General features: G+C 54.1%; 2 protein-coding genes across 5 annotated transcripts; one reads left to right on the top strand and one right to left on the bottom strand.

Moving 5' to 3' along the window:
* Myo1h (myosin IH) lies at window positions 1-7,953 on the top strand. 2 transcript variants are annotated; one of them, XM_063271899.1, is made up of 10 exons: window positions 1-826; window positions 1,718-1,877; window positions 2,792-2,875; window positions 3,435-3,528; window positions 3,634-3,689; window positions 4,268-4,403; window positions 4,756-4,826; window positions 4,944-5,041; window positions 5,838-5,937; window positions 6,686-7,953. In XM_063271899.1, the coding sequence occupies exons 3-10, from the start codon at window positions 2,813-2,815 to the stop codon at window positions 6,707-6,709; spliced, it is 642 nt and encodes a 213-aa protein (XP_063127969.1). In that variant the 5' UTR covers window positions 1-826; window positions 1,718-1,877; window positions 2,792-2,812; the 3' UTR covers window positions 6,710-7,953. The 2 variants fall into 2 exon arrangements, with proteins under 2 accessions (XP_063127969.1, XP_038946123.2); XM_039090195.2 differs by lacking the exon at window positions 1-826 and having other exon boundaries at window positions 1,691-1,877; window positions 6,686-7,129.
* Kctd10 (potassium channel tetramerization domain containing 10) lies at window positions 7,278-25,892 on the bottom strand. 3 transcript variants are annotated; one of them, XM_006249463.5, is made up of 7 exons: window positions 25,752-25,892; window positions 20,308-20,521; window positions 13,721-13,890; window positions 12,550-12,639; window positions 11,966-12,018; window positions 10,699-10,894; window positions 7,278-9,422 (listed from the first exon to the last, which is right to left on the bottom strand). In XM_006249463.5, the coding sequence occupies exons 1-7, from the start codon at window positions 25,752-25,754 to the stop codon at window positions 9,198-9,200; spliced, it is 951 nt and encodes a 316-aa protein (XP_006249525.1). In that variant the 5' UTR covers window positions 25,755-25,892; the 3' UTR covers window positions 7,278-9,197.

Genomic DNA, 25,892 nt, shown 5'->3' with positions numbered 1-25,892 from the left:
TTCAAAGCTCTATTCTGTTCCCTTTTATGACAAAGATCAGCAAGGCAAGGTTTCTAATCTGTGGGTCTTACAGTCCCCCGCAGTTCCTCAACTCTGCCGCTGTTTCCTCAGAATTGCTTTAGGCAGTATGTAAAAGAATGGATTTAACTGGGTTGCAATCAAACTTTATATAAACAGGCAGCTGGTCTTCTAACCAGTCTGCCAGTCCTGGCTCTGAGCGCCGGAATGTGTGATTCCCAATTGACTGACCTCCAAAAGAAAAACTGCTGTTTTGGGGGAAGAAAATCATTCTGAAAACCCAAAGACAGGCAGGCGCGCGCGCGCGCACACACACACACACACACACACACGCGCACACGCACGCACGCACACACACACGAACTAAACATTAAAACGCGGACACAAGCCAGGAGCTAGCTTTCCGTGTCCCTGTTTATGAATCTCCATCTTTGAAAGCCAGCACAGGCTAACACCAAAACGTAGCGCTGGGACTAAGTTCATAGGTCTCAGGTGTAGTTCCCGCAGGGCCCACCGGAGGGCGCCTTCTGTCACTCCGAGCTTCGGCCAGGGTTCCCAGCCTCTGGTACACACAGGCTCTGAGTTGCATCCCGCTTGCAACCTCTGGGCCTAGCAGAGCCCTCTAGTGGGCTGACATGCTGAGTGGATGGATCCTTCTGGAAAAGCCTTCCATGTTTCCGCGTGAATGTTCCTCCTTCTAATGGCAGCAGTGGACTCTTCCAGCCACCAAGTTAGAAGCCCACTGGCGTGGAGTCCTGGCTCGGAAGGAGATCAAGAGGAGGAAGTGGGCGGTGCAGATTATACGGAGGTAAGGGCTCAGCTCCACCGGACCAGAGTACTGCGGTGTGGTCATAGGACGGGGTATGGTCACCAGCTTGGTGGGGTTTCTGTGGTTGCTTTTAAGGGGTAGGGATGCGCCTACGCAAGTAGGTGTGAGTGCATTCCAGTTGGGGCACTGGTTCTCTGGAGCTGGAGTTAGTTGCCTGTGAGCTGCCTGCCGTGGGAGCTCGGATCTGAATGAACTTCAGTCCTCTGACTGGGAGCAAAAGCACTGAGCCATCTCTCTAGCTGTGGTCTTGATTTATACAGAAAGCTCCGCCCTCAGAGCAATGCTGGGAGCCCAGTTCTCCCTGCTCTGGGTCCCACCTCTCAGCTCTCGGCTCCCTTAATCACGTGACTTCCAGAGCCAGGCAGGGAAAGTGAGCAAGTCTCACAAACTGTCATCAGACAAGATGCTGTGGGGACTGCAGGCAATCTGGCCACTGAGACCAGCTGTCGCCCGATTTTTCTCAGGGAACATGAGCCCAGCTACGGAGCCTGCCTGCCTTCCTCTTCAAAGGAATAATTTTAAAATAAAAAATAAAGGCTTATTTAATATATCTATGAGGACACTGTAGCTGTCCTCAGACTCACCAGAAGAGGGCATCGGATCCCATTACAGATGGTTGTGAGCCACCATGTGGTTGCTAGGAATTGAACTCAGGACCTCTGGAAGAGCAGTCAGTGCTCTTAACCGCTGAGCCATCTCTCCAGCCTCATGCTGCTCATTTATAAATCAACAACTCAAGTTAGTTAAAAAGAGTAAACAGCATGGGTGGAACACAGAGTGCTGCGAGGGCAGGTGTGGTAGGGGTGGGGTGCTACATTATCTGTCCCCCAGACTGTGTGACTGTGTAAACCCTCCTGTCACTTTCCCGAGGTTCATCAAGGGTTTCATCAACCGTGACAAACCCCTTTGCCCTGACAACGAGGAGTTCTTACTGCTCGTGAGGAAGAATTACATCCTGAATCTTCGCTACCACGTGCCAAAGAACGTTCTGGACAAGAGCTGGCTGAGGCCTCCGGGCATCCTGGAGAACGTTAAGTCTGAACTGGGATGATGACCGAGAGCTGACAGGGCTGCTTTTCAAAGTCTTTATTTTGCAACAGTGTTTCAGAAGGAACAGATACCTCAGCATTCATCAGCAGGGATTATAAACCCAATAGATACCTGCTTAGACAGAGCCTGTTCAGAATACAGGTTCTTACTATATAACCCAGGCTGGCCCTGCCCGGGCATCCCAAACCCCGAGATTACAGATTTGTGAGAGTACTCTGAATGGTTTCCAACCACAATGTAGCAGTCTTGAAGCTAAGTGACTGCCATGGGTTCCACAAAGAATATTCTAGAACAGTGGTTCTCAACCTTCCTAATGCTATGACCCTTTAACAAACTTATTTCGTTGCTACTTCATAGCTGTGATTTTGCTAGTTATGAACCATATGTAAATATCTGATGTACAGGATATCTGATAGGTGACCCCTCTAAATGGGGTCATTTGACCCCCGAAGGGGTCATAGCCCACAGTTTGAAAACCCCTAATGGCAACTACTGGAAGATTCCTGGGCTCCACTGAAGCCCTACTGTGCACAACTCTTTTTAAGATTTATTTATTTATTATATAAGTACACTGTAGATGTCGATGTCCCAGAGGAGGGCATCAGATATCATTACAGATGGTTGTGAGCCACCATGTAGTTACTAGGATTTGAACTCAGGACCTCTGGAAGAGCAGTCAGTGCTCTTAACCACTGAGCCATCTCTCCAGCCCACTGTGCAAGAGTCTTAGTCTCCTTTCTACGAGCCCCCCCACCAAGTGGTTCTAATCATACCCAAGTTAGCAAAACCTAGTTCAGCAGTGCTGACCTGCTGGAGGGGCTGCCGGCTGTCTTGAGTGTAAGCTCCTGAGAAGCTGCCATGTAGGGGTGACAGAGAAGTTTGCTCTCCACACAGGCTTCCAATCTGCTTAGAAGGATGTGCACGAGGAACCTTGTTCGGAAGTACTGCCGTGGAATCTCAGCCGAGAGGAAAGCCATGGTAGGACAGATGTATGGCGCATGCATGGTGGCAGGGACCAGATTATTGGTGCTAAGTGGGTTCTGCCGTCTACCAGGGAGCCAAAGGTCACTCTATTCCCACGACTTGTACCCAAGCTGCTTCCGTCGGCATCCCTGTGCTGTTCCACCACGGCAATGAAATCCAGATGGGCCCCTGTGCTTCTCCAGGCGGGGTTCCCCAAGCTAGAGGACACTTACCTGTAGTCTCTTCTGTGGAGGGCCGCAGACTCCTTCTTTGAGGCTTTCTGGGCTGTGTGCTATGGTAAGAAGCAGCCACAGATGTGTAAACACGGATGCCATAGCTGTGTCCCGCACAAGCGGCAGGCCGAGGGCTGCCTCTGGGCTTGAGTTACAGAGCTCTGATTTAGGAGAGATGGTCCTTGGAGCTCCGAAACTTCCACCACAGGAAACCAACGTAAGGGACCCTCAAAGCACCGGCCCACTCGCTCTCCATCAGTTTACGCTGTAGGGCAGTTGTTACCCTCCTGTCTGAAAACTGCCGGGGGCCACCTGCTCTACACTCTGACCTGTTGTTACAGATGCAGCAAAAGGCAGTGACCAGTGGGCTATTCCGGGGAAAGAAGGAGGGCTACGCAGAGAGCTTAAGCCAACCCTTTGCCAGCAGCAGGCTGGGTGAGTGAGTGTGCTTCCTAGGAGGGTAGGGGTCCTCTCCCCGGCTGAGCCTCAGTACAGTCACAGGGCTGGGGTCGACTCCTGCTGCTCTGGTTCCTTCCTTAGATGAAGGCAAGATAAACCCCAAAGTGCTTCAACTGCTGGGCAGCGAGAAGATCCAGGTACGGCCTCTACCAAGACCCTTGTTATATCTGAGGCCAGGGTGTGTTTTCCGCATGAGCATCTAGAAGTGTTGCTTAAACAGGGTACAGCTGGGTTCGCTGGGACTCCCCACTGCCACTCTGGGCACTAATATTACCAGGCGGCGTTTGCTAACTGCCTCTGTTGTCTTCTGTCAGTCACCCTCCACACCATCTTGGTTTGCTTCTCTATGAAACAGTTGTAGTCAGGAGACCCCATGTTGGCGGGGGACACTGATGACCCCAGTACTGACCCGGGTCTCTCAACAGTGGCCAGTAGGAGGTCACTGCTTCCATCCCTTATTGTGGCTTGTGAGGTGACTGAGGGCTGAGAGAGAATGGCTCATATGCTTGGTGGCAGCTGTCACCTGCCTGATTATAGGGGAAAACAGGAGAGACTATGAGAACCTAGTAGCCATGCATGCTCTCCTCTGTGCTGGCCTCTCAGAGCAGACCTGGGAGGGCCAGGCTGCAGCCTGTTGGGGGCTGAGGAGTAAGGTAGAGCACAGAACAGAAAGGCTCTGTCCCCGGCCCTCGGGTGACACTCGCCCACCCTGCAGTACGGTGTCCCGGTCATCAAGTATGACAGAAAAGGCTTCAAGGCACGACAGCGGCAACTCCTCCTCACGCTGAGGTCAGCGTACCTGGTGGAGTTTTCCAAAATCAAGCAGAAGATGGAGTACTCAGCTCTGAGAGGTGAGTGGGGGGCAGCCTCAGTGGGCGTCTACTCTGTCTCTCGTGTTCTGAGAGCCCAGTGGCTGCACCTACCTGGCCCGCCCCACCCTGATGCCGGGTTAGAGATGTGCACGGTTTGTTTCACTTCTGCGTGGATGCTGGGCATCCAAACTCAGGTCCTCAGGCCCCAGTTTTTATTTTTTTTTCCCTCCCAGGATGGGGTCTTTGTGTAGCCCCTGCTGTCCTACTGACAGCTCTGTAGACCAGGCTGGCTTTGAAATCAGATTCACCTGCCTCTGCTTCCTGAGTGCCACGGCCACCCAGCCCCATTTTTTTTTTTTTAAATTAATGCCAGACTCTGGATCTGTCCTAGGTGTCTCCACCAGCAGCCTTAGGGATGGAATCCTAGTCATTCACGTCTCACCAGCAGACAAACAGCAAAAGGTAACTACAGTTTCTGGCCTCCACTGACGGGTTTCAGCCACAATAGCTCGCTTCCCCAAGTTGAACACCGCAGAACCTCCATATCCAAACCACTCACCTGGAACTCACTCTCCACAGGGGGATACCATCCTGCAGTGTGAACACATATTTGAGGTGGCCACCAAGCTCGCCATGCTGATTAAGAGGGAGCATGTCGTCCGGGTTGTCCAAGGAAGGTAGGGGCTGATCCACTGTGACAAGGCCCCCAGTGCGAGCCCCGCCTGCCTCCTCCTGCACGAGGGGTTAGGGGTCCTCCAGTAAGGACTGGGAGGCGCCAGAGACTGCCACACCGTGCATCGGTTGTGAAGGACATTCCTTTCTCCGTCCCAATCTTGGGCACAGGGTACACAAAGGAGTCAGCATCTCCTTCCTCCATTTTCAAAGGGGGCACTGATGTTCGAGGGGGACCCGTTATCAGCCAGGACTGCGGTGGCAGGATGGCAGTGGTACAGGGGCTTCAGGAGAAGGGCTGGTTTCTTTAGGGGGTGAAGGAGTCGGCTGAGGCAGAGAGAGCTCTCAATCCTCCCAGTAAGGGCGGAACAGCCCCTTAGTGCCCCATTCTGAGCAAGGCAAGCAAGCAAGCTCAGGTTACCCAGTGTGCTCGAGGCACACGGCTGGCAAGGGGGGATGGTAAGGACTCCTGCTCTCTGCTGAGTGTCGCTGTGCTCTCATGGCCCCGATGGGTGAATTCACAGGCAGGGTAGAGAGTGGGTGGGGGTTCTTAAAAGCACATCTATTCTGACGGGGCTCTGGGGATGGACTCCTTGGTTGGCTGTGGGCTTCAGAAGGAACGGGGCGGGCTGCTCTCTTCAGTGCATCAGATAGCCCTTTAGAGAGCCCACTTTGGGAGGACATCCTGATTTTAGCCAACAGTGAGACAAAGCAGGAACTCGATCGGTTGATCGTGGGCTAGCATAGTTCCCGAGTGAGTTTCTCTCACGGGCAGTAACCCGTCACTCGCTGCATTTTAAGTTTACAGTTCTGTGTCAGTCCCGGGAGAGAAGGCACGATAGTTTTTGAGACTGGAGAGGAAGACCAAGTCTATAAGGATAAAAACGGACAGTTAAGAGTGGTGAGTGGCTACGTGGAGCGGGGGGGGGGGGGGGGGGAGTGCTGGACGATGTGCATGCACCAGAGCCAAAAATCGACCCTCCCACCCTGCGTCCCAACTGGTGCTCTGGAAGAAAGAACAAAATGGTGCTTGAAAGGCAGGCGGGCAGGCGGGCGGGAGTCTCAAGTCGGAGGGGCACAGAAGATGGTTGTCATTCTCAAGTGTTAGAGCCCAGCTGTCGGCTGGCTCACAAAAGGCTCTGCGCTGTGCTCAGGTGGGACCCAGCTGAGGTGAAAAAGGCCCACGGGCCGGACAGAAGGGCCTCACCGTCCTCACTGGGTCAGTGCAGTCTGAAGCTGCATTCTGCTGCCGTGTTTCGAGAAAGTGGCATGTGCAAAGCGGATGGCGGTGGGGTCCGTCTTCTGTTTACATGTAATTTATATATCTTACCTAGATATAAAACTGGTTTGCAGATATAAGTAGTTCACAGGTATTTTGCAGCAGAGTGGCCCTCCGCCTCCTTAGGGACAAGTGAAAGGAAGTTCCTTTGAAGGGTTAGTAGGTGACTTTTTAGTGATGGGAGGTACTGCCCGGATCTGTCCATCTCCCCCGCCCCCAGGGACTCTCGAAGGCTGAAGATGCTGACGGGTTGGTCCCTCTGCCCCTCTTTCTAACCTGGCTGCTCCCTTAGGAAGTAGAGGGGTCCCCAGTGGTAGCTGCTTCCTTCAGGGCAGATGGCTGGGCTCTATAGCCGGTGTCCCCTGCCCAGGTGTCGGCGGGGAAGAAGACCTGACAGAGGATGGCCCTCCACGGTCACTACTGTTCCAGCTGAGGCACGTTACGGCACAAGCGCCGACCTGCTCCAGTTACCCATGCTCAGGGCCAGTGCAGCAGCTCCTGGAGGATGGCTGCAGCAAGGAGCCTGTGCCACGGCAAAGCCAGGTCTCAGGCCGCACTGCATCCAAATGCTTCCTGGGAGCCAACCTAGAGTCACCCCGTCCCTGGCAGAACCCATTTTAGGTGCACACCAGAGGTGGTCACAGGGCGGACGGCAGGCTGCTAAGACACAGGAGTAGGGGAACCTTGTCAAGTCGCCCAACTTGAATTCTGCTGTACATGACACGCATGCTGCCAGGGACTGGGCGAAGCTCCCAGATCCCAGAGAGGGAGTGGGGGTCCTGACCCCAATCTGCTAACACCAGCCAATTCACTCCATTGCTTCACAAGCCCCTCAGCTTCCTCTTAGTGCTTAAGCCCTACAGAGAAGGACTCGACTCTGAGGTGGCCTGGCCCTCGCTGCACGCCAGCAGCCAGGCTGAGTCAGACATTCTTGAAAAGACCACAAGGCGGAGGAGGAGAAGCAGAGTTTAACGTTTATTTTACATGTGTCCGCAGACGCTTGTACAAGAGTGAGCACTTCTAAAACTCCCAGCATGGTTTTATAGTGCAGAGGCAGGAAGGTAGTGATGTGATTCTGTGACCAGGGACTGAATGGAGCCCTCTGGCCTGCACGCACTCTGGGGAGGGCTGAACACCAACACTGAGAAGCAGGTATGGGACGTGGCCCTTGAGTGGGATCTGAGCCTCCAGAGAGGTCAAACAGCCCATCTTCCACAGCAGGAACAGGAAGCTGTGTCAGACCTGCTGGGGTGCAGCCCGCCACCCGACAGTGAATTGTGAGCCCTTAGCATGCAAAGTTCACTCTTCTCACAGCGACTCACTAGATGGTGACCTGGAAACGCTGACTACCGCCCTTCACGCCAGCGGTGGGACCTGAGGCAGAGCTTTGGAGATGGGCGCTGGTTGGGCCTGGCTGGACACAGCCACCAGTGGTTTCAGGCACCATGGAATGTTCGCTAGGTCTGTTCCTACCCCTGGGAGTGGAGGCACAAAGCTACAGGCACAAGGTTTGAGGCTAGAGGAAGGTAGAGAGAGCTGCCAAACCAGTAACCTAAGGCCAGAGGCCCAGGCAAGTCAGATTGTGCTGCTCGGCTGTTCTGCACATGAACTTAAAGGGTGGATCATGGCTTTTCCATTCCTACAGAAGACACCAGGACTGACATTCAGTTTAGCTGACGTTGAAGACAAACAGTATAAAAATGTAGGAAACATGGTCTGTAATCTCCCTTTCTCGGCGCTTTATACAAAAGTTCACCCCACACCGTTAAAAAGCATGTACCCCATATGTGGTTCCTCGATCCAGTCGGGACTGTGTGAACATTTATCATACGTAGGCTTTGCTGTCAGATACAAGAAAAAGCTTTAAAGGCATACAACTGTCACATACAAAGCGAGCTGTTCAAACCGTCGTCGCAAAATAGAAACGTTTTAAAACATGTCAGATCACCCCCTCAATCAATACCTTTGGTCAAAAACAGCAACACTTTCCCTATCAAGCAGCAATCCATCCCACCACTCACCTAACCATAGACTCGTCTACTCAACCGCCCTTCATCCGAGGCTCCTCTGCGCAGAGCAGACTGGAGCTAACGGGCAGTCGTCCTCCTGAGCGCCTGCGCCCTACAGTCAGTCACACGTCCCCAACAGTCATACACATTCCCTGAACACAAACAAGACCCAAAGGTATCTGCACACCTACTCTATTCTGCACAGAAACCACCTGACGGGAGCTGAGGGGAAACCACACGAGTCACTGCAAACTCCGTAGTGTCCTGACCTGGTGCCACACAAGGACCCCAGCCGAGAGAGCAGCCCCCTGCCAGGAACTGGTCTGCTCCCTGGCCGGCAGCGCGCCCGCTGCACTGAGGGACCCTGGACAGGCTTGGGCACACTCAGTCCCCCTTCCACTGCTGACCAAGGGGCACCAGTCACAAAGCCGCATACAGAGCTGACCCCCAGGAAAGCAACGGGCCAGGCTGCTCACAGACACCTTGGTGACTGGCTGCCAACCCCACAGTCCCTCAAAACTGCCACACTAAGTCCTTAAGTCGCCGAAGGAGCCCTAATAGTCAACACCATAAAAATAAATATGCAACAAAGGTTCTCACACACACGCCAGACTCACTCATACTTTTCCTCCAAGAGCCCAGAAAGCCAGGCTCCAGGTTCGGAAGTGGGGCCCTTAGACACAGCTTGTTCAGAAGGGGTGCACACCTGGGTCAACACAGAAGCAATCTGCTTTGTCAAGAAATAACAAAATAATCATCTGACTTGTTACAAAAGTGTCTCAGACTCCAGGGGAAGTGGGAGGTGCCCCAAAGCCTGCAAAGGGTCTGAGGGGGCAGGGGCAGAGGGAGGGTAGAAGGCAGGCTTGCCCCGGCTCACTGGTGGAGGTGGGCCCGGTCGTCTGGGCGCTTGATGTGGATCCTCCGCACTCGCTCGATCCGCTCCCGTTCCCGCTCCTCGTCCTCATCCAGGTGATGCGAGCGTCCAGCTGCCCCACCCGTGGCCTCCAGGAGGGCATTGTCAGGTCCTCGGCCATCCTGGGCCTCATACAGCAAGATATTCAGGGTCTCCTCATAAATGCGGGCTTCAGGGAATTCAACCTGTGCCCCACAAAATACAGGGTGGGAACATTAGCAGGCCTCACATGGCCACCACCTTGGACTGCATTCTCAGTAGGGCCTCAGGCTAACTGGCCCCTGGACTGACAATGCAGAGTCATGGGGAGTCCACAGTGCATCCCGTATGTCCTCCGTTTTCCTACACCTTGGCCTCCGCAGATGCATGACTGCAAGCAGAGCCTGCCCTCAGGTGACATTCTCCCTTTCTAGTGAGGGTGGGGACCGTGGTCTGAGCAGTGGGAGAATGACCGGCAAGGGAGATGGCGGCAGCCTGGACAACTGTGAGGAATGAGCCCAGGACAGTGAAGGCCCTGGGCTGTAGAGGAAGGGCTTCAGAAGCTGTCCCTGAGTGCCTGGACTCACTCCAGGGCAGGATCTGCTCCTAAACCTCACACGGACAGCAGGGAGACAGTCACCACCCAGACAGACAGCCGGTCTGAGAGGCTGAAGGCTGGGAAAATTAAATTGCCACAAGAACTCCAATCACAAGGCTGGTGGGAGCTTGTGACCCAAATCTCACAGTGGCAACTGCCAGACACACCAAAACAACATATCAGAGCCAGGGAGGTGGCTCAGAGGGTAAAGGTGCCAAGTACAACAACCTGAGTTTAGTTTCAGTGGTCTGCGAGCTCCAGGAGCCTATGAAACCACATATCCCCGTCAGGTGACTGATGGGACTACACACAGGTGGCTAGAACCATGGCAATCTGCTCATGGCAAAATTAACATCCATTTCTATTCGGGTATGCAGCAAGCAGGAGAGGGTGGGAAAGGAGGCGGCTATAACCCTCTCCCCAAGTCCCAGGAGGATGGGCAAGCAGGCCTAGAGAGAGGTGCGGTTCTGAGAGCGAGCTGGCCTCCAGCTCTCGACCATCTAACTCCAGGGAATCTGGTGCACCTGCACTCACACTCTCAAACCACGAGCAGACATACAGACAGCTACAGGTAACAACTTCAGAAGGCAGCAGAGACCTCTGACTAGCGAGCCTTGGGGCCATGCTGGTGAAGAGTCCTGCCACCTGGAACTGGATGACCCAGCACGGGCGGGAGGCCAGAGGGAGGGAGAAGGCAAGGCAGCTGGGAGCACATGAGTGCAAGAACAGATCTGAGAAGGCTGGAGCATAGCTACTCCACTTGCCCAGTGTCAGCAGGAACCGCCCATGTTTAACCGGCCCCTCTTTGGAGTTTCCCCTGCTCAAGCAGAAGTGCTTCCGGTACCCGTGAGCACGGCCCTCAGCACCTCCTGCACTGCTCTTACCTTGGTCTGCTTCTTCTCGGTGGCGTAGACAATGGAGGTACAACAGACCTCAGCGATTTTTCGGCCCTGGCCGTAAAATGACCAACAGCAGATTTCATCCCCGATGACGTCCTTTATGAACAGGACCCTCCCGTTGAAGCGCAGGGAGAGCTTATCAAACAGTTCAATGTTTTTCAACATATTGTCGTCGGAATTGCTGCAGAAGAGCAGGGGGTAAGGCGGGCACACGCCGGCGGCTGCTGCCCTTCGCCCAGCTGTGCCCTTGCTCACGAGCCCTCCCGGATCCTGTTCTCTCCTCTACCTACTGTGAGCCCTTGGAAGGGCAGCCAGGATCTACTGCTCGAGAAAGGAAAAGAAAGCCCAACGATATCGGTTCATTGTCCAAATGGTAACTAATGTACAAATGGCAGAGCTGGGTCCCAACGGCAGTTATGGCCTGAAGGCTGTGTCCCTGACCCATGGTTGCACATCTGCCCTCCACACACCTACAAAGACTGACTGCAGGGCCTCTGGGTACAATCTCCTGAGCCCACCCTATCATTCACTCTCCCAGCCAGACCCCAGGAGGTGCATACGCCCAAGGAAGACTTTTTGATCCTCAGTCAATCCGTGGGGCCTTGATGACCTCACTCTGTCCCTCAAGCTGCTCATTTACAGAGCATGTTTCCAAGAGCCAAGGGTACTCTAGAGAGACATCCAGTGCTGTGGGTGGCATTGTTCAAACAGTGCAGTCCCCAGGAACTGAACCAGAGTCACAGGGGACCAAGAAACAGGGAAACTGATGTAACACAAACCTGCACTTTAATGTCAGAAACTGCAAAGAGCTCAGGTGCCCATGCTGACGAGCGACAGACAATAAGACAGCATTTGCTGTAAGGGGACCCCGACATGCTGATGGTGGTACAGTGCATAAACCCTGAAAACCTCACAGTAAGGAAAGGGATGAGTCATAAACGCAGTGTGTTCTATCACACAACATTCGTGAAATGGGAAACCTACAGACGCAGAAGTATAGGCTGACAGCCGCTGGCACCCAGGAAGATGAGGACACTACTCATTGGGTGATACGCTCCAAGTATTGATCGGTGTTGCACATTGTGGATATGTCAAAATCACCCACCCGTACAACAGGACGAAACAGTGGACTTCATGGCGCAGGTGAATTCTACCTATCTCTAAGTTTCCTCCATCAACCCACCTCCCTACCCTCCTAGGGTGCAGAGTGTGGCCTGTGTGAGGGGACAGGCAAGGCCTGGCTGACACTTACCTGGTGTAGGAGTACTTGTTGTTACTTCTATTGTAGAGCAGCTTCACGGCTGGCTGTGGGTTAGACAGGAGGAGTTACTAGTTCTGTGGGTGCGCACAGATCACACTGGTCTCCCAGAGGCTGTGGGCAGAGCTAACAGGAAGGATGCTCCATGCTCCAAGAGCAGAGGCAACACGTGCAACAGGGCTTCCCACTCAGATTGCCTTTACCTCAAAACACGGGCACTGGATACTGCCTCCCCCACCCCACACCAAACACCAAACACAGGTACACACGGACACCCCTTACATCCCTGCCAGACACCCCAACATACATATCCTCATTCTTTCTCTTGTATACACACACACACACACACACACACACACCCTCCAGCCTCCCACAATGCAGACACACCCACACTCACACAGGCACACTTAAAGGTATACACAGACATCTACATTCCGGTACACAAAGACACCACCACTCATACACACAGGCCTACAGCTGCATGCACACGCAAATACATACACATGCACGCACTTGTGCTTGTACACAGACCCCCACCTCTACCCCCTCACATGCCCCCTGAGCCTCGCCCAACATACCTTATCTGACGTCGCTATGAGCCTCTGCTCTTCCTTGGAGGATGTGATGACAGGCACCTTGCAGAAGGGCTCGTAAGTGTCTTTATTCTGCTGGAACAAAACAGGCTTTCAGCCCAGGGCGTCTGCAGGGTGTCTGCCTGGCCAGGGCTATGCACCTGTTAACTGGGAAGGGTTAGACCAGGGGAGGAATCTGGTCTTTGGGGCTGTGGGATGCTGGAGTCCCCAGTACACACAAGGACAACACAGCTCTCTCCGCCCAGGACACTCAAAACTAAGCCCTCGACGTAGCAGGCGATGGCATAAAAGCTGCTCAACCCCACTGGAGCCAGCAGCAGATGGAGTCCCATGTTGAGCTGACAAGGAGACTCCAGCTCAGATGAGGACATCGTCAGAGACAAAGGCCGGGCAAGTGGAAGAAAGACAGAGCCCAGGCATCCCCCCACCTCACCCCCCAGCAGGAGACAGGTCTGCACTCTGCAGGGCAGGGCAGGGCATAGGTGTTAGTTACTATTCTGAACATCTTGCAAATCCCCCAAGCCTGCTTCAGCTCCAGATGGATGGCATCCAGCCACACTTACATCCCAGACAGAGAAAGTACAGGGCCTCTTTGGTTCTTAATGAGGTAGCCTGGGCTGGCCTCAGAACTCATTATCCTCCTTGCCTCTGCCTTCTGAGTGCCTGAGTTCCGGGCAGCACCACACCAGGCCTTCCAGTGAACAGAGTCAGTTATCATCCACCATGAAGGCCCCCAAAAGACAAGGACTCCCAGCCCCACATATGAAGCTTTTCCTTGGGCCACAACAGAAGCCAAGGGCCATCCAATTCTGCCTGGAAGCTTCTCAAGTGACATCTGAACCAACACAAAGTGAAAGCGCTAGGGACAGTCCCTCGGGAACAGACTGAACACACCTGAGGTGGTGTTCGGGCAGCCAAACAGGAGGACAGCCCAACAGGAGGATGGCTTTCAGAAACGGAAGGACAGGACACGGAGGCAAGTCCCACGGGCTGAGCCTCTCAGATCTGTAGACAGGGAGCCGAAGGACCCGTTCCCACATAGAGGTGACCCAGAGGATCTCTGGACACATCTGGGCAGTCTGACTTGAGACTGGCCCTCCTGTCTGTGAACCTGGGGCTCAAGTAGGGGGGATATGCACTGAGAAGGGGTGCCTACTTGTAGGGCCGCCTGGCACTCTTCGAGCAGGCCCTGCACCAGGTAGTACTTGGCCTCCGCCAGCAGCTCCTCGATCTCCCGGCGGCTCTCGGGCAAGGGCACAGCGCCGTCTCGAAGGTAGTTGAGGATTGTCCCGAAGTGCTTCCCGCAGCGGTCGATGAGGATCCAGCCTGCAGTGTGGCGACAGGAAAACTAGGTCACAGGGCACTTGTCAGGGGAGGTGAGCACCACGGCTGGGCACAATCCCCCAGACTCCTGTGCTGTCACTGGCAGCCCGGGCAACCCCAAGCCCCCTAAAGCCTGGAACTGTGCTCTGAAGGGCCTGCATGTAACTGAGAAACCAAAGTCCGACTTCCGCTTTGACCAATCTGCCAAGCATCCGACTGAGACCTCCGGTCAGCGGAGATGCCCCAGGACTTCTCACTGCAAGCACTTATGGACCCAAGACAGCAACAGGACAAAACTGTCATCAGAGGGCTCAGTCAACAAGAGCGGGTAAACCTGCTTCACTGGATATGGGAAATGTCCCACCTGCTGGCCAGCACCAGGCATGAGGTGAGGGCAGAGAAGACCACCCTTCGATTACCAGAGTCCTCTACAACTGCCATTGGCTTACTCCACCCAAGCCCACTGGCTTTCAAAACCCCTGTCCTAGATGTGACATCTCTGGAAGGTGTCCAGAGGAGAGGGCAGGCACCAGGAAGAGGGAGAAAGAGATGAAGAGCACGGGAAGTTATCAGAAGCAGTCAGGGAGGCTGGGGAGACGGCTCAGCAGCTAAGAACACTGAGTGTTCATCTAGAGGACGCCGGTTCAATTCCCAGTACCCACACGCATTCACAGTCAATCAGCCATGAGTCCTGTCTCAGAGCATCGATCCCCTCTTCTGACCTCTGAGGGCACTGGGCACACTAGCAGTACGCAGACACACATGTAAGCAAAACATGTATGTATCATACACATAACAAAATAAATCTAAAAAAAAAAACCATTAAAAAGCAGTAAGATGGGAGGCCAGACCACAGTGACCCCAGGCGCAGGGCCCTGACTGAGCATGACACAGAGGTGGACACAGGACCCGGATCCCACTGTCTCTCCTCTGCTCTCTGTTGGAAGAAGAAACAGACATCTCTACTCCTGACCCTACTGTGTCCCGCCCTGGGTCCTCATACCTGAGCCCTGAAAAGAAGACAGCGAAAGTATCTTTTTCATGTCAAGTCACATCCTGCCCATCCTGCCCTCCCCGCACCCCCATATCCAGCCTTTGCCAAGTGGCCTCTCTTGGTTTTGGTGTTGCCTGAGATCCCGTGATCCTCTCTGGAGCCTCCTTGGACTGCGGCTCCCACACCTGCCACTGAAGCCCGGTCTCTGCTCCCAGCCTTCAGTGGGCAAATCTCACACCACTGTGCTTCCTGCATGGTTCAGAGCATGGACTGGGCAGGCTAAGGTGGCAAATCCCCCACAGTGACCCCCAGGTGCCATCCAAGCCTCTTTCTGGGTCTGAGAAAACAGGCACGCACTTACTAGTGTACACACAGTCCACAGCACGCAGCCTGAGTGTGTGAGGCTGGAGGTCCAGGCCAGTGGCCAGCTAGAGAACACACCCCCTTCTCCCAAGTGTGGTTTCTACTGATGCAGCCAAAAGTGGCCAAGAAGCAAGTAGGCCCAGGGCTTCCTGGGCTCTCTCATTCTAAGCAAAGCCAGAAATTCAGGGTTTGTTATTTTTCCTGTCAATCTCCTCGTTTTAAAAGGACGGTAAACTAACTTAAAAAGCAAAGAGTTCTCCACCCATCAAAAGGTAAATACGACATGTGTATGAGTACAGGTGAAATTCAGCCTACAGGCATCGGACCTACAGCCCCAAGTTCCACTATCAAGTGCTGACACAGTGTGGGTTGACAGACAGTGTTACCCTCTGGACTCTCCTCTAGGGGAGGCTCATTCTCTGCACTGCCACAGATCTGGAGTCCCCAAGACGCTTGGTGGCATCTAGGGGTAGGGGGTGCAGGATTCTGCCACAGAGGACAAAGACCCTCAAGCTCCGAGAAATGCCATCAGTGATAAAAGTCAGCTGACTGGAAAGAGCCTGCTTTCAACACAGAGCAGCTCAAGCTGCTGGGGAAAGGCCACGAGCCCCCAAATCCATTACTCAAGTGACGGCCCAGAGTTTCCATAAACGAACAGGCGGACTGGGACACTGGGCTCCAAGTCAAGAATGGCAGGAAATGCTTGTGGGGAGGCTGCCTTGCACAAATAAGGGCAAAGGCGCCACTCATTCTCCATGAGGTTCCAATTAGCATTCGGACTTGCAATAGTTTGGTTGCTTTCAAAGCAGGCATCTATCCCTCACACAGCTCAAATGCCTGCATGGAGAACCGCAAACCGCCAGCAAGCGGCCTCTTGCTGCCTTGAGCACACAGGGTGTCGTCGAGGGGAGCATCCAGGGCCATGGGGACAGCAGGCTTGGCAGTGTAGCCCAGAGGCTGACTTCAGGACGTCTTGGCACCTAGCACAGTGGTGACAGGCAAGGGCCACTGAAAGAACCCCAGCTCTGCCACCTGCCTGCTCCATGCTCAGTACCTCCCTAAGCTCTGTCCCGAGGTCTCTTCTACAGACGGGATGTGCACAGTGCTGGCATACAGGTGTGACCAGAGGCTGGCCCGAAAGCAAGCACACAGCCCAGCGCTGGCCTCCAGGCCGCACTCACAATTAACGACAGGTCTGTGACAAGGAGCAAATCACATCGCGGGAGCCGGAGGAGGCAGCAGCAGGACCGTCAGAATGCTGTAAATGCCAGACCCCAGGAGTAGGGGCTGTGGCTTTCAGGGTACTGAGGCTGCTGGGGGTGGGGTGGGGACAGGGGGTTGCTGGGGCATGGCACTACAGGCTAACTTCAAGTAAATACTGGTGTTTCCTCTCTGGGGGAGCTTGGGCGCTCCCCCTCCTTCCCCTCCTTCCCCTCCTTCTCTAGGAAGCCTCTCCTCACAAGTGCAAACTTACCCTGTCACTCTAAGATAGCTGTACAAACCCAAAATCCTGAGCCTGAGCCTCAGGGCAGATCTGTGAGACATAGCCGGTCCAGTGCACTACAAGACACCCAGGCTGCAACAACCAAAAACATCTTTGGACATCGATAAATGTCCCTTAGGTCACAGACAGAAGCAACAATGCTTATCTGAGAATCACTGACACATCAAGGACCAGTGGTTGAGGCTGAGGGGCAGACAAGAGTCCCGTCTAGCAAGGGACCATTCCCAGGTTCTATCCCCGGTCCTGGGAGGGAGGGGAGGAGGGGAGACAGGGAAGAGGAAAAGCGGACGAAGGAACGAAAAAGGAAGGAGGCAGGGATCTAGCAGGAAAAGACGTGCATGAATGTAGAGGTAATGAAGAAAGCTGGGGTCAGCCAGACTGGGAGTTCCCTACAAACAGAACCCACAAGGAAACAGAACAGCAAGGTATAGGCAGGAAAAAGGAAGACCTTCCAAACTAGATATACAGTCAGGCAGCTGAGAGATGAAACCCAGACCAGTAAGACAGACAGACAGCACACCAGAAATTAGAAAATGCAAAATGAAACAGACCTCGGATGAGCACAGCTCCTCGGCAACGGTTAAGTGGTCAACAGTGCCCAGTGCTGGCGGAAGTCTAGACCACCGTGAGGCACAGCCGCTGACACAGCCCCCTGAGAGAAAGCTCTGGCAATACCCAGCACAGAGAAGACATTTTCCCAACTCTGGAACAAACTCGGGAGAACAGCAAGGGAGTGGTGCAAGCCTACAGCTCCAGACCTGGAGGTTGGGAGGCAGGAAAGGGAAGTCCCGACCCTTGTGCTGCTTCCCCAGGGGCAAGTCGACATTCCCAACACTGGGAACTGGACACATCTGTGGGGCCATCAAGCGGACGTGCTCCACTAGCTGCAGTACGTGTCCAGAAGGAATTACTCCACCTCAGGGACATACCCAAGCTGGGACTATTTATTCCAGACGTCATAAGCAGAATGCTAAAAGACAGGGGCAGAAAAGAGCACCAGACACAGGTCACACAGACAGACGCTGGTTAGTGACTGAGTCCACAGCAGTGGTAAACATAACACCCGTCTGGCCTACGAACTGGATTTGCCTGGGGAGCAGACTGCCCAATGCCCAGCCATGACCCAGACAGAAGCCTTTCAGTCAGTCCTTGGGTGAGCAGACTGAGCTGCACCCAGGACCCCCAGTCACACTGTCTGTGGCCATGAGAAAGGAGCTTCGGCCTAGTCAGCCTTGTCCCTACACTCCCAGATTCTGAAGGCATTAGTCAGGGATCTGAGGCCACGGGGAGTTGGGGCAGGGTCCAAGCTACAGGAGGTGAGCCTAAAGAGATGCGGGGGAGGGGAGGGCAGGGTCTCTCTCACATGTGGCCTTGAACTCTTGATCCTCTAGCTCCTGAATGCTGGAATTATAGGCCTGTGCCATTACGCCTGGCTTTCTTCTGTGGTGGTGGGGAGGTGTTGCGCAGGCTCCATGCACGACACGCTGAGCCACAGTCTCAGTGCCAGAATTTCACTCTTACTGCAAGATCTGCTGCCCAAACCCTCTGGGCCACTAGAGGGTGAGGCTCAGAGAATTCTATGGTGGCCAGAACAGAACTTTTCAGAGAAGTTAGGAAAAGCCTGCTCACTGCCGCCATGTCTCCTTGGAAAAGGAACCCCAGGGTGCAATTCCGAACCACAAGCACACGTACCTCTAAAGGGCAAGATGGACGCCCCCACGCTCCCCCTGACACGAAGGCAGGTTTCCACCCCCCTTCAGTAATGCCCCATGGCTTGGCTCTCCACGAATCAGTACCGACTACACGAGGCTCTCCAGCACACTCATAACTCTCACGTAGCAAGAGGCAAGCTCCAGAGGAAGCCGCTCACCACTGTCAGGTCCAGCATCTGTCAGGTGAGGTAGAACTGGCGCCATGCCTGACACAGGAAAAGGCTCCAACACTGTCTGTCAGCTGTGCCCCTGCCACAGTAGAGCCAGGACTCAAGCCCAGAGGTGCCTCCTACACTCAGGCTCCTTACTAGGGAATTGTGTGCACGTGGTGTGGCCCTCAGGCAGTGGCTAGGGGACATTGACAGCAGCCCAGAGGCAGGGCCTCTCCTCAAGTCACACTCTCTCCTCACCATACTCCAGGGATGCCTATCGACATGGTACAGATATTCCCAGGACACTTACTACTCCTCTTCTTACGGGAAGCCCTACTGTGGGTGAAACTTCCTCCTCTTCTCACGGGACCCCCTACTGTGGGTCCCTCAGTCATTTCTTAGGCAGTGTCATTTCATGCATCTGTGTGAGAACACGCATGCGGGTGCCCACAGAAGCCAGATGGCATCGGATGCCCTGGAGCTGGGCTCACAGGCACCTGTGACTGCCTGCACAGCTGTGCACGGCAAATGTCAGTTCAGCGACGGGGTCCCCACATCAGGGTGCTGCTTTAAGATGTGGGCAGTCTATTCCTACTTGTACCTAAGCACGTAGGCCAGGCTATGCAGTGACCCCTCCAAGGGCAACAGGATGGCTCTGCCTGGCACGGGTGATGGCTGAGGTCAGGACACCTGACATCCAGACCTCCATGGGCTGCTGAAGGGCACTGGCACCAAAGCAGTGGCCAACCCATGGAGCGATCTGGCTTGGGTGATGGGCCCATCCAGGCACACAGAATAAGAACCAGAGATCTCAGGGAGAGTAACTGCCCCTCCTTTTCTAGCCTGGAAGCTATGGGAAAGCATTTAACATTTTCCACGGGCAAAGGGCTAAGCCGAGACAAAAGCCAGGAGCTGCTGGACTGAGTCCCCAGAGGGCTGGAGGCCTGGTGACTGATGGGTACACACGATGTGGGAAAAGGCCAACCTTAGCACGCACCTGCCACAGGAGTAGGCTGCTGGTCCACACAGTCCAGCAGAGTGAGGAAGGCTGTGACCATGTCTGGTTTAAATACGGCCTTAGGCCACCCTCAGGAAGCCTCCTCAGCCTTCCACCCACTTGGAGCCGCTTGCAGCCCAGACTGCTGTTAACTGGGAGGACGGAGTCACACCAGGGCCCTGGGTTCTCAGATAACTCGGCTTCCTTGTGCAGTCGGGGTGCCATTGTCTCTGTTTCCACCAACACTCTGCAGTGTGGGGTGTGACGCTCTGCAAAGGGCGCGTCCCGCTCGTAAAAGTACTCTCCGGGCAGCAGTGTTGTGGCTCTGACCCCACTTAACTGCAGGAGACTCAGTACAGGAAGGTACCTGGCCCTGTTTCACGGAAGCAATTGAGGCCTGCAGCAGGAAGAATCTTGCTCAGAGTCACACAGAGACCTGCTAGGTCCAGACCAGGAGTCCTTATCTGCTCGGGTGACTGCTACTCACAGTCTGAGCTCGGCTCCAGCGCCACTTCCTCAGGAAGCCCTCCCTGACCACACCCTCCAGACGAAGTCTTAGATCCCCAAGACTCTCGGGGCTTCCTGCACACAATCGTGTGCATCCCTGCCCTTGAACGCTGAGGCCCTCAACCACTGGTGTGTCTGTGGCACTCAGCACACGCAGTGTCCAATCAGCAGCCAGCATGGCAGGTGATTACCTTCACTGTCGGTGAGCACTTCCATGCGCCCGCTGAACATGGCCTTCAGCATGGTGTCCTGCTTGGTGAGCGTCTGCATGGTGGTGTAGTAGAGGGCCCCCCCCACGTTTAGCTTCACGTACTTGGAGCTGGGGCTGGCGCCCTTGAAGGAAGTGGTGCGGGTAGCAGCCGCTGGCACCGCTGAGGTCACCACGCTTTCTCCTGACATCTCTTCCTGCCAGAGAGAAGACAGATGGGGTCAGCACACCAGCCCGCTCCACTCTTACAACTCCAGGCTGGACTCACATCCAGACGGTGTCTGGTTCGGCCATGTACACTGCACTCCCAACACTGGCAACTCAGGTTTCTCTTAAATCAGAGGCTAAGTAGGCCAGGGGGACAGAAGCTGGCTGCTGGAGGACTGCCCCAAGGAGAGGAACATCCCTCAGCTCACCCCCATCCACATCTGGTCTCGCAGGCCAACCTTGCCGCAGACCCTGGAGGCATTAGTTTGTCTCCAAATCTGTGCCGCTCGATGTCCTCCTTGGTATCAACAGCACCTGGACTGCACGTTAAGGCGGCCAAGGCCATGTCTGGGATGGTCTGCCTTTCTGTATGGCTACACACAGAGCAGCCAAAAGGGCCATCTTTGAAATGAACTCCAGATTAACAGGTTCTGTAAGCTAGGCAGGATCCCTACTCCGGCTCCTACTTCCCACAGGAAAGTGACCTGAGTGCAGGCAACAGTCGGATGAAGAAGCAGGTTCAGAAGACGGAGCAGCTTCCTCCCTCGGACCCCACACGGGTCCAGGCAGCACCGCCAGATCTGAGGTACTTAGACCATGTACTTCAGGTTGAAGCTATCAGATTCTAGAGCCTGAGCTGTGCAGAGACGGGCTGCATCTGCTCCTGAATCCAGAACAAGAACTGAGAAAAAAAAGCAGCCCCCACTGATACGGTGGGCTGCTGGCACTGTAATAGGCCTGGGACAACATCACAGACCTCCACCAACACACTAAGTCACTCTGGGGCCGTGCTGCCACAGGACAATAACAAGACCATCCCACCACCACGCCCGAACACAGAAGACACGATCATTATCCAAGACACAAAGCAGCACCACAGTCCCCTGGCTGCTGACCTGCCGGTTACAGGTCTTGGTTCTCTGCCCTCAGGATGAGAGTCACCACACAAAAGCATGGGATTAGCTGCCGGCCGACAGACTCTCCCACGGAGAGGGCCGCTTCTCTGAACACCCTACCTCTCTTCCTGAGGTACCTTCCACTCTCTCAGTGTAACCTGGTGGTAACCCAGCCACAGTGGGCACAAGTGTGCTCCTGCTAGCTTCTGGGCACCGACAGCACAAAACTTCAAGCTACTTGAAGAATGACGGCTTTCCTATTTTTATCAGGACTTTCCACAGTACATGTTTACCACATCATAAGTGGCAAAGCACACACTTTTCTAACAGGTAGGAGACAAACAGAAGCAACTCATTACAGCAGAGACAGAGTGCAAGCAACATGAATAGGGTTCAAGGCTTTCCAGTTCTTCTGGCTCCTCTGCCCCCACAACCCTCGGAGGTGGTGGGGAATCACAGTTGAGGAACTTGTGTCAGAAACCTGCAGAGCGGAGCAGAAAGAATGGTCCCAGCAAGGAAGGGTTTCCTCAGACACGTGTGTGTGTGTGTGTGTGTGCATGCGTGTGTGGTCTAAAGCTCAGTCAGAGTTCTCCAGGAGTCTATGGCATGATGCCAAGAAGGAAAACAGGACACACACACACACACACACACACACACACACACACACACACAGTCTGTCTGTCTGTGTCTCTCTGTCTCTGTCTCTCTCTCTGTCTGTCTCTGTCTGTCTCTGTCTGTCTCTGTCTGTCTCTGTCTGTCTCTCTCTCTCTCTCTCTCTCTCTCTCTCTCTCTCAGCTTTCACAACAGTCCCCAGAAACACTGTGTTAGTAGTAGTCCTGGCTAAACACATCCTCCAGAGATACTGTCCTCCACGGACAGCAGGATATTCTAGGAATAAAGCCATTTCCCAAAACTTTGATGACCTTGAGCAAAAGAAAGACTTACAGGTGTGTGTGTTGGGGTGGGGTGGTAAAAGGAAATCTGCCCCAAATACAAACTTGTAATTTACACACTGCACACACGCATGCACATGCATGCACATGCACGCACGCGCACGCGCACACGCGCGCACACGCGCGCACACGCGCGCGCACACACACACACACACGTGCATATATATTGTCTGTGGTAGTAGTCTAGCTTCTTCAGGGTACCCAATACAAAACAGGACATAAATACAGCTGTGCACTTTTGGGTGGACATCTGGCATGTAATAAATTGTTTCGTGTACAGGTGGCTGGACTTTAATGAGCTTGTGCTCTTGTGCAGCCCCACTCTGAACAGGGCAAGCAACACTGACATGCTCCAGACATACATGTGCCCATGCCCCTGACCACTTAATTTCTGCCACTCTGGTACATCTGCAGTGTGGAGGCAGTGCTGGTCATCTTCATTCTATGGCCACAGAGGGTCAGCGGCAAGCAAGCAAAGGATGCGGCCAAGGCCTGCCTGGCCCTGGGTCATTGGTGATGCCTGGCATATTTAGAGCGATGACGTGGAAGTCAAGAAGGGACAGCCCCATCTCTTTAAAAGAAAATGTAAAAGGTGGGCAGTGCGTAGGGAGACATTTCCAGACCCCTGCTCAAGGCCCCAACTCGGCCACACACTGGCGCAGGAACGGGGTGGGCGCGATTCCTGAAGGTATCCCTGCTATCAGAGACACTGCCTTTCCCTCCCTGCTGCAGGAGGCCAGGTGGACAGAAAGCGCTCAGCATAGCCCCAGGCTGACTAAGCGCTGAGCAGAAAACACTGGAACTGTAAGTATCTATGAAGTCATAAGTCATCTCCTCTTTGGAGACTGTCTCCAGCTATGAGTAACTCAAGGCCAAAGGCGTGACGGAGCCCAAGACACCAGATGAGAGCCTAGAGATTTCCCAGAGTTCCTCACCCCGTCAACTGGTCAGCCTGGTGCCTAACGCCAGGAGAGACCCTTGGAAGGCAGGTTCTGGCTCCATTCACATCTGGACTGCAGACACCGTCCGTTCCCTTCCCCACGGTGAGGCTGCCCTTCTGCATCTGACTTCGTGAGCAGCTGAGGGTACGGGAGAACAAACTTGGTACCAGTGAAAGGGAGGTTACCCGGCTGTGAGATACAGACTCAGGCCCCAGTTTGTTCTGGTGTGACATGTGAATCTAAGCTTCTTTCTTCATCATCTGCCCACTAAATGGTGGCACTACCGGGCCACACACTGGAACCCCAGAGGAGCTTTTAAAAGACAGCAGTGTCTGCGTCCTACTCACACAAATTCTTCTGTTATCAGCCTAACGGGTGTGGCCCACGGAAAACACTTTTTAAAAAAAATTCCCCCAGTTTGTTCTAATGTGCAGCCAACATGACGAGCCTCTGTTCTAAATGGTGTGTACCCCTTGGTTCGGCTATAATTAGCTCTGTGGTCTTGAAGAAGCTCTCTGCTGTTGGCCCACTGAATTCCTGACCCACTTATAAAAACAAACCAAGGCATCATAAATAAAAGTCTCACTTCACATCGATTAAATAACAAAATTGGTCAAAAGAGGAATCGTTGACTGTCTTTTGTTTGAAAGCCAGACAAATAAGACAGGGAAAAACAAACAAGCAAACCCCAGAAAGTACCAACTCCCTGCACACTATCTCTTGTCAGCTGAGGGAAAGAAGCTGCTGATGGCCAAGCTGACTTGGACTGCAGTTTCAGGCCGTCACTTTCTGTGCAGCGTTCACAAGCGCTATTGAAGGTAAGTTTCAGTCTCTTACTTCGTAAACACTCCTACAGACTGTTAAAACCAGAATCTTCCAAACACTGCCGCCCACCCAGGCCCCCAGAATACAGGCAAAGCACGACCACCTAGTCCTACTTCTGCGGGCTTCCCCTTCTACTCCCAAACTTAATCCTTAAAACCAGGTGTTCTCAACTGGAGACATTAAGAGTCACCTGAGCTTCAAAGACACTGCTGCCTGCCTGCTTGCTTGGGCCAGACCCGGGGCCAGCAAGAATGCAGCTGCTCGGAATTTGGGATTAAAAGGCCCTTTCAGGTGATTGGGATGCTAAGTAAGATTAGACAATCTGTTTATCTAATAGCAGCAGGGATCTGAGGGGAGCTGTTTAAGAAGTATTATGCACCCAGACTAAGACTGCAGCTCCATTTGAAAGAAGCAAACTAGGTAGGAGGCCAACTACTGAAGCATTTTGCCCCACTCTTGCTTCTAGGGTAGTTACCCCCCACTGCAAGAACCTGGTCCAAAGGCATTCTCCTGCTTTAGAGCACACTTGGTGAGGATATTGTCAACCCTGCTCATTAGGGGAGTAAACTAGGAATTAGAATCTGGCAGGCCCTCTGGTTTCAAACGCCTACATTTCACGGCCCAAATCATTAATTACAAGCAGAGACGGCAAAAATACATTGGTGAGCCCGGTGCTGGGATGGTCTCTGGATAGGGTCGAAAACCTGACAGCTTTTTAACAAGTTCCTAGGTTATGCTGCTAGCCTGGAGACCAGCTGAAGATCTACGGGTGCTGTTGGTCTCCTTTTGCCAAAGTGTCCCTTGTTCTACACAAAGTGGAGCTGATCAAAGCTAAATACAGGCCGAGTCACTTGTCTTCAGTTTAGGACGGATCTTGGAGGTGAGTGGCAGACAAAGAGGACTGGGTTGATATTCTCCCATCAACCCAGGACAAAGAACCTTTGAAGGAACGGACGCTAGAGAATCTGAAGTGAACAGAAACCATTCCCATAACTCAGACAGCAACAGCTTGACATCCTGGGATCCCGAGGTGTGGTCACCTAGGGCCTCAACGGAAGTGATTAGGTAGGTACCGAGGTGCTACTTGAGTCTAGACTCTGTGGTCAAGAAACCCCCGACCTCAGAGACCGGGCATGCCTCCCTAGACTTGACTGTTACCATTCATCTCGCTCCAGACTTGTGGGTTCAGAGGACCGTGTTCGCCCCTTCCTCTCTTGCCTGGAACCCAACCACTCAAGACACAGCCTCCAAGACGCCCAACGCTCGCCCCTCTCCACACGCCCTCATTTTTCACCCCGAGCGTCTGTTTGGAGGCCGTCTCTTTGTTCTGACAATTTCCCAAGTCCCATCGCCAATCAACACTCAAGACTCAGCGCCCGTTCGCTCGCCGCCCAGCGCATCTCCGCGGGTCCAGACGCCCCTTCGTAGACCCCCGCCCCAGTTCCTTTCATCCAAAGCCCTTCCCCCGCCCGAACCTCGTCCGCACGCGCTACCCAGAGCCCCACCGCTACCGCGCCCGGTCCAACGGGGCCCTCCCCCTCAGACACGTCGCCACCCGCCGCCCTCGCCCGCCCGAAGCCCCCCGACGGCGGCCACCGCCCTCACCATGAAAAGTCGGAGGACGCCGGAGTCTCCAAATCCGGACTGAGAGGCAGGAAACACCCAGCTCACTCAAGGCAGGGGGCGGAGGCGGGGCCGGGGCGGGCACTTCCGTTGTCCACGCCCCACTTCCGCCCCGCAGAGGGA

The sequence above is a fragment of the Rattus norvegicus genome, chromosome 12 (genome assembly GCF_036323735.1).
Source record: "Rattus norvegicus strain BN/NHsdMcwi chromosome 12, GRCr8, whole genome shotgun sequence".
NCBI lineage: Eukaryota > Metazoa > Chordata > Mammalia > Rodentia > Muridae > Rattus > Rattus norvegicus.
Note: the sequence above shows the minus strand (reverse complement) of the source record. Positions and strands in the feature narration are given on the sequence as shown.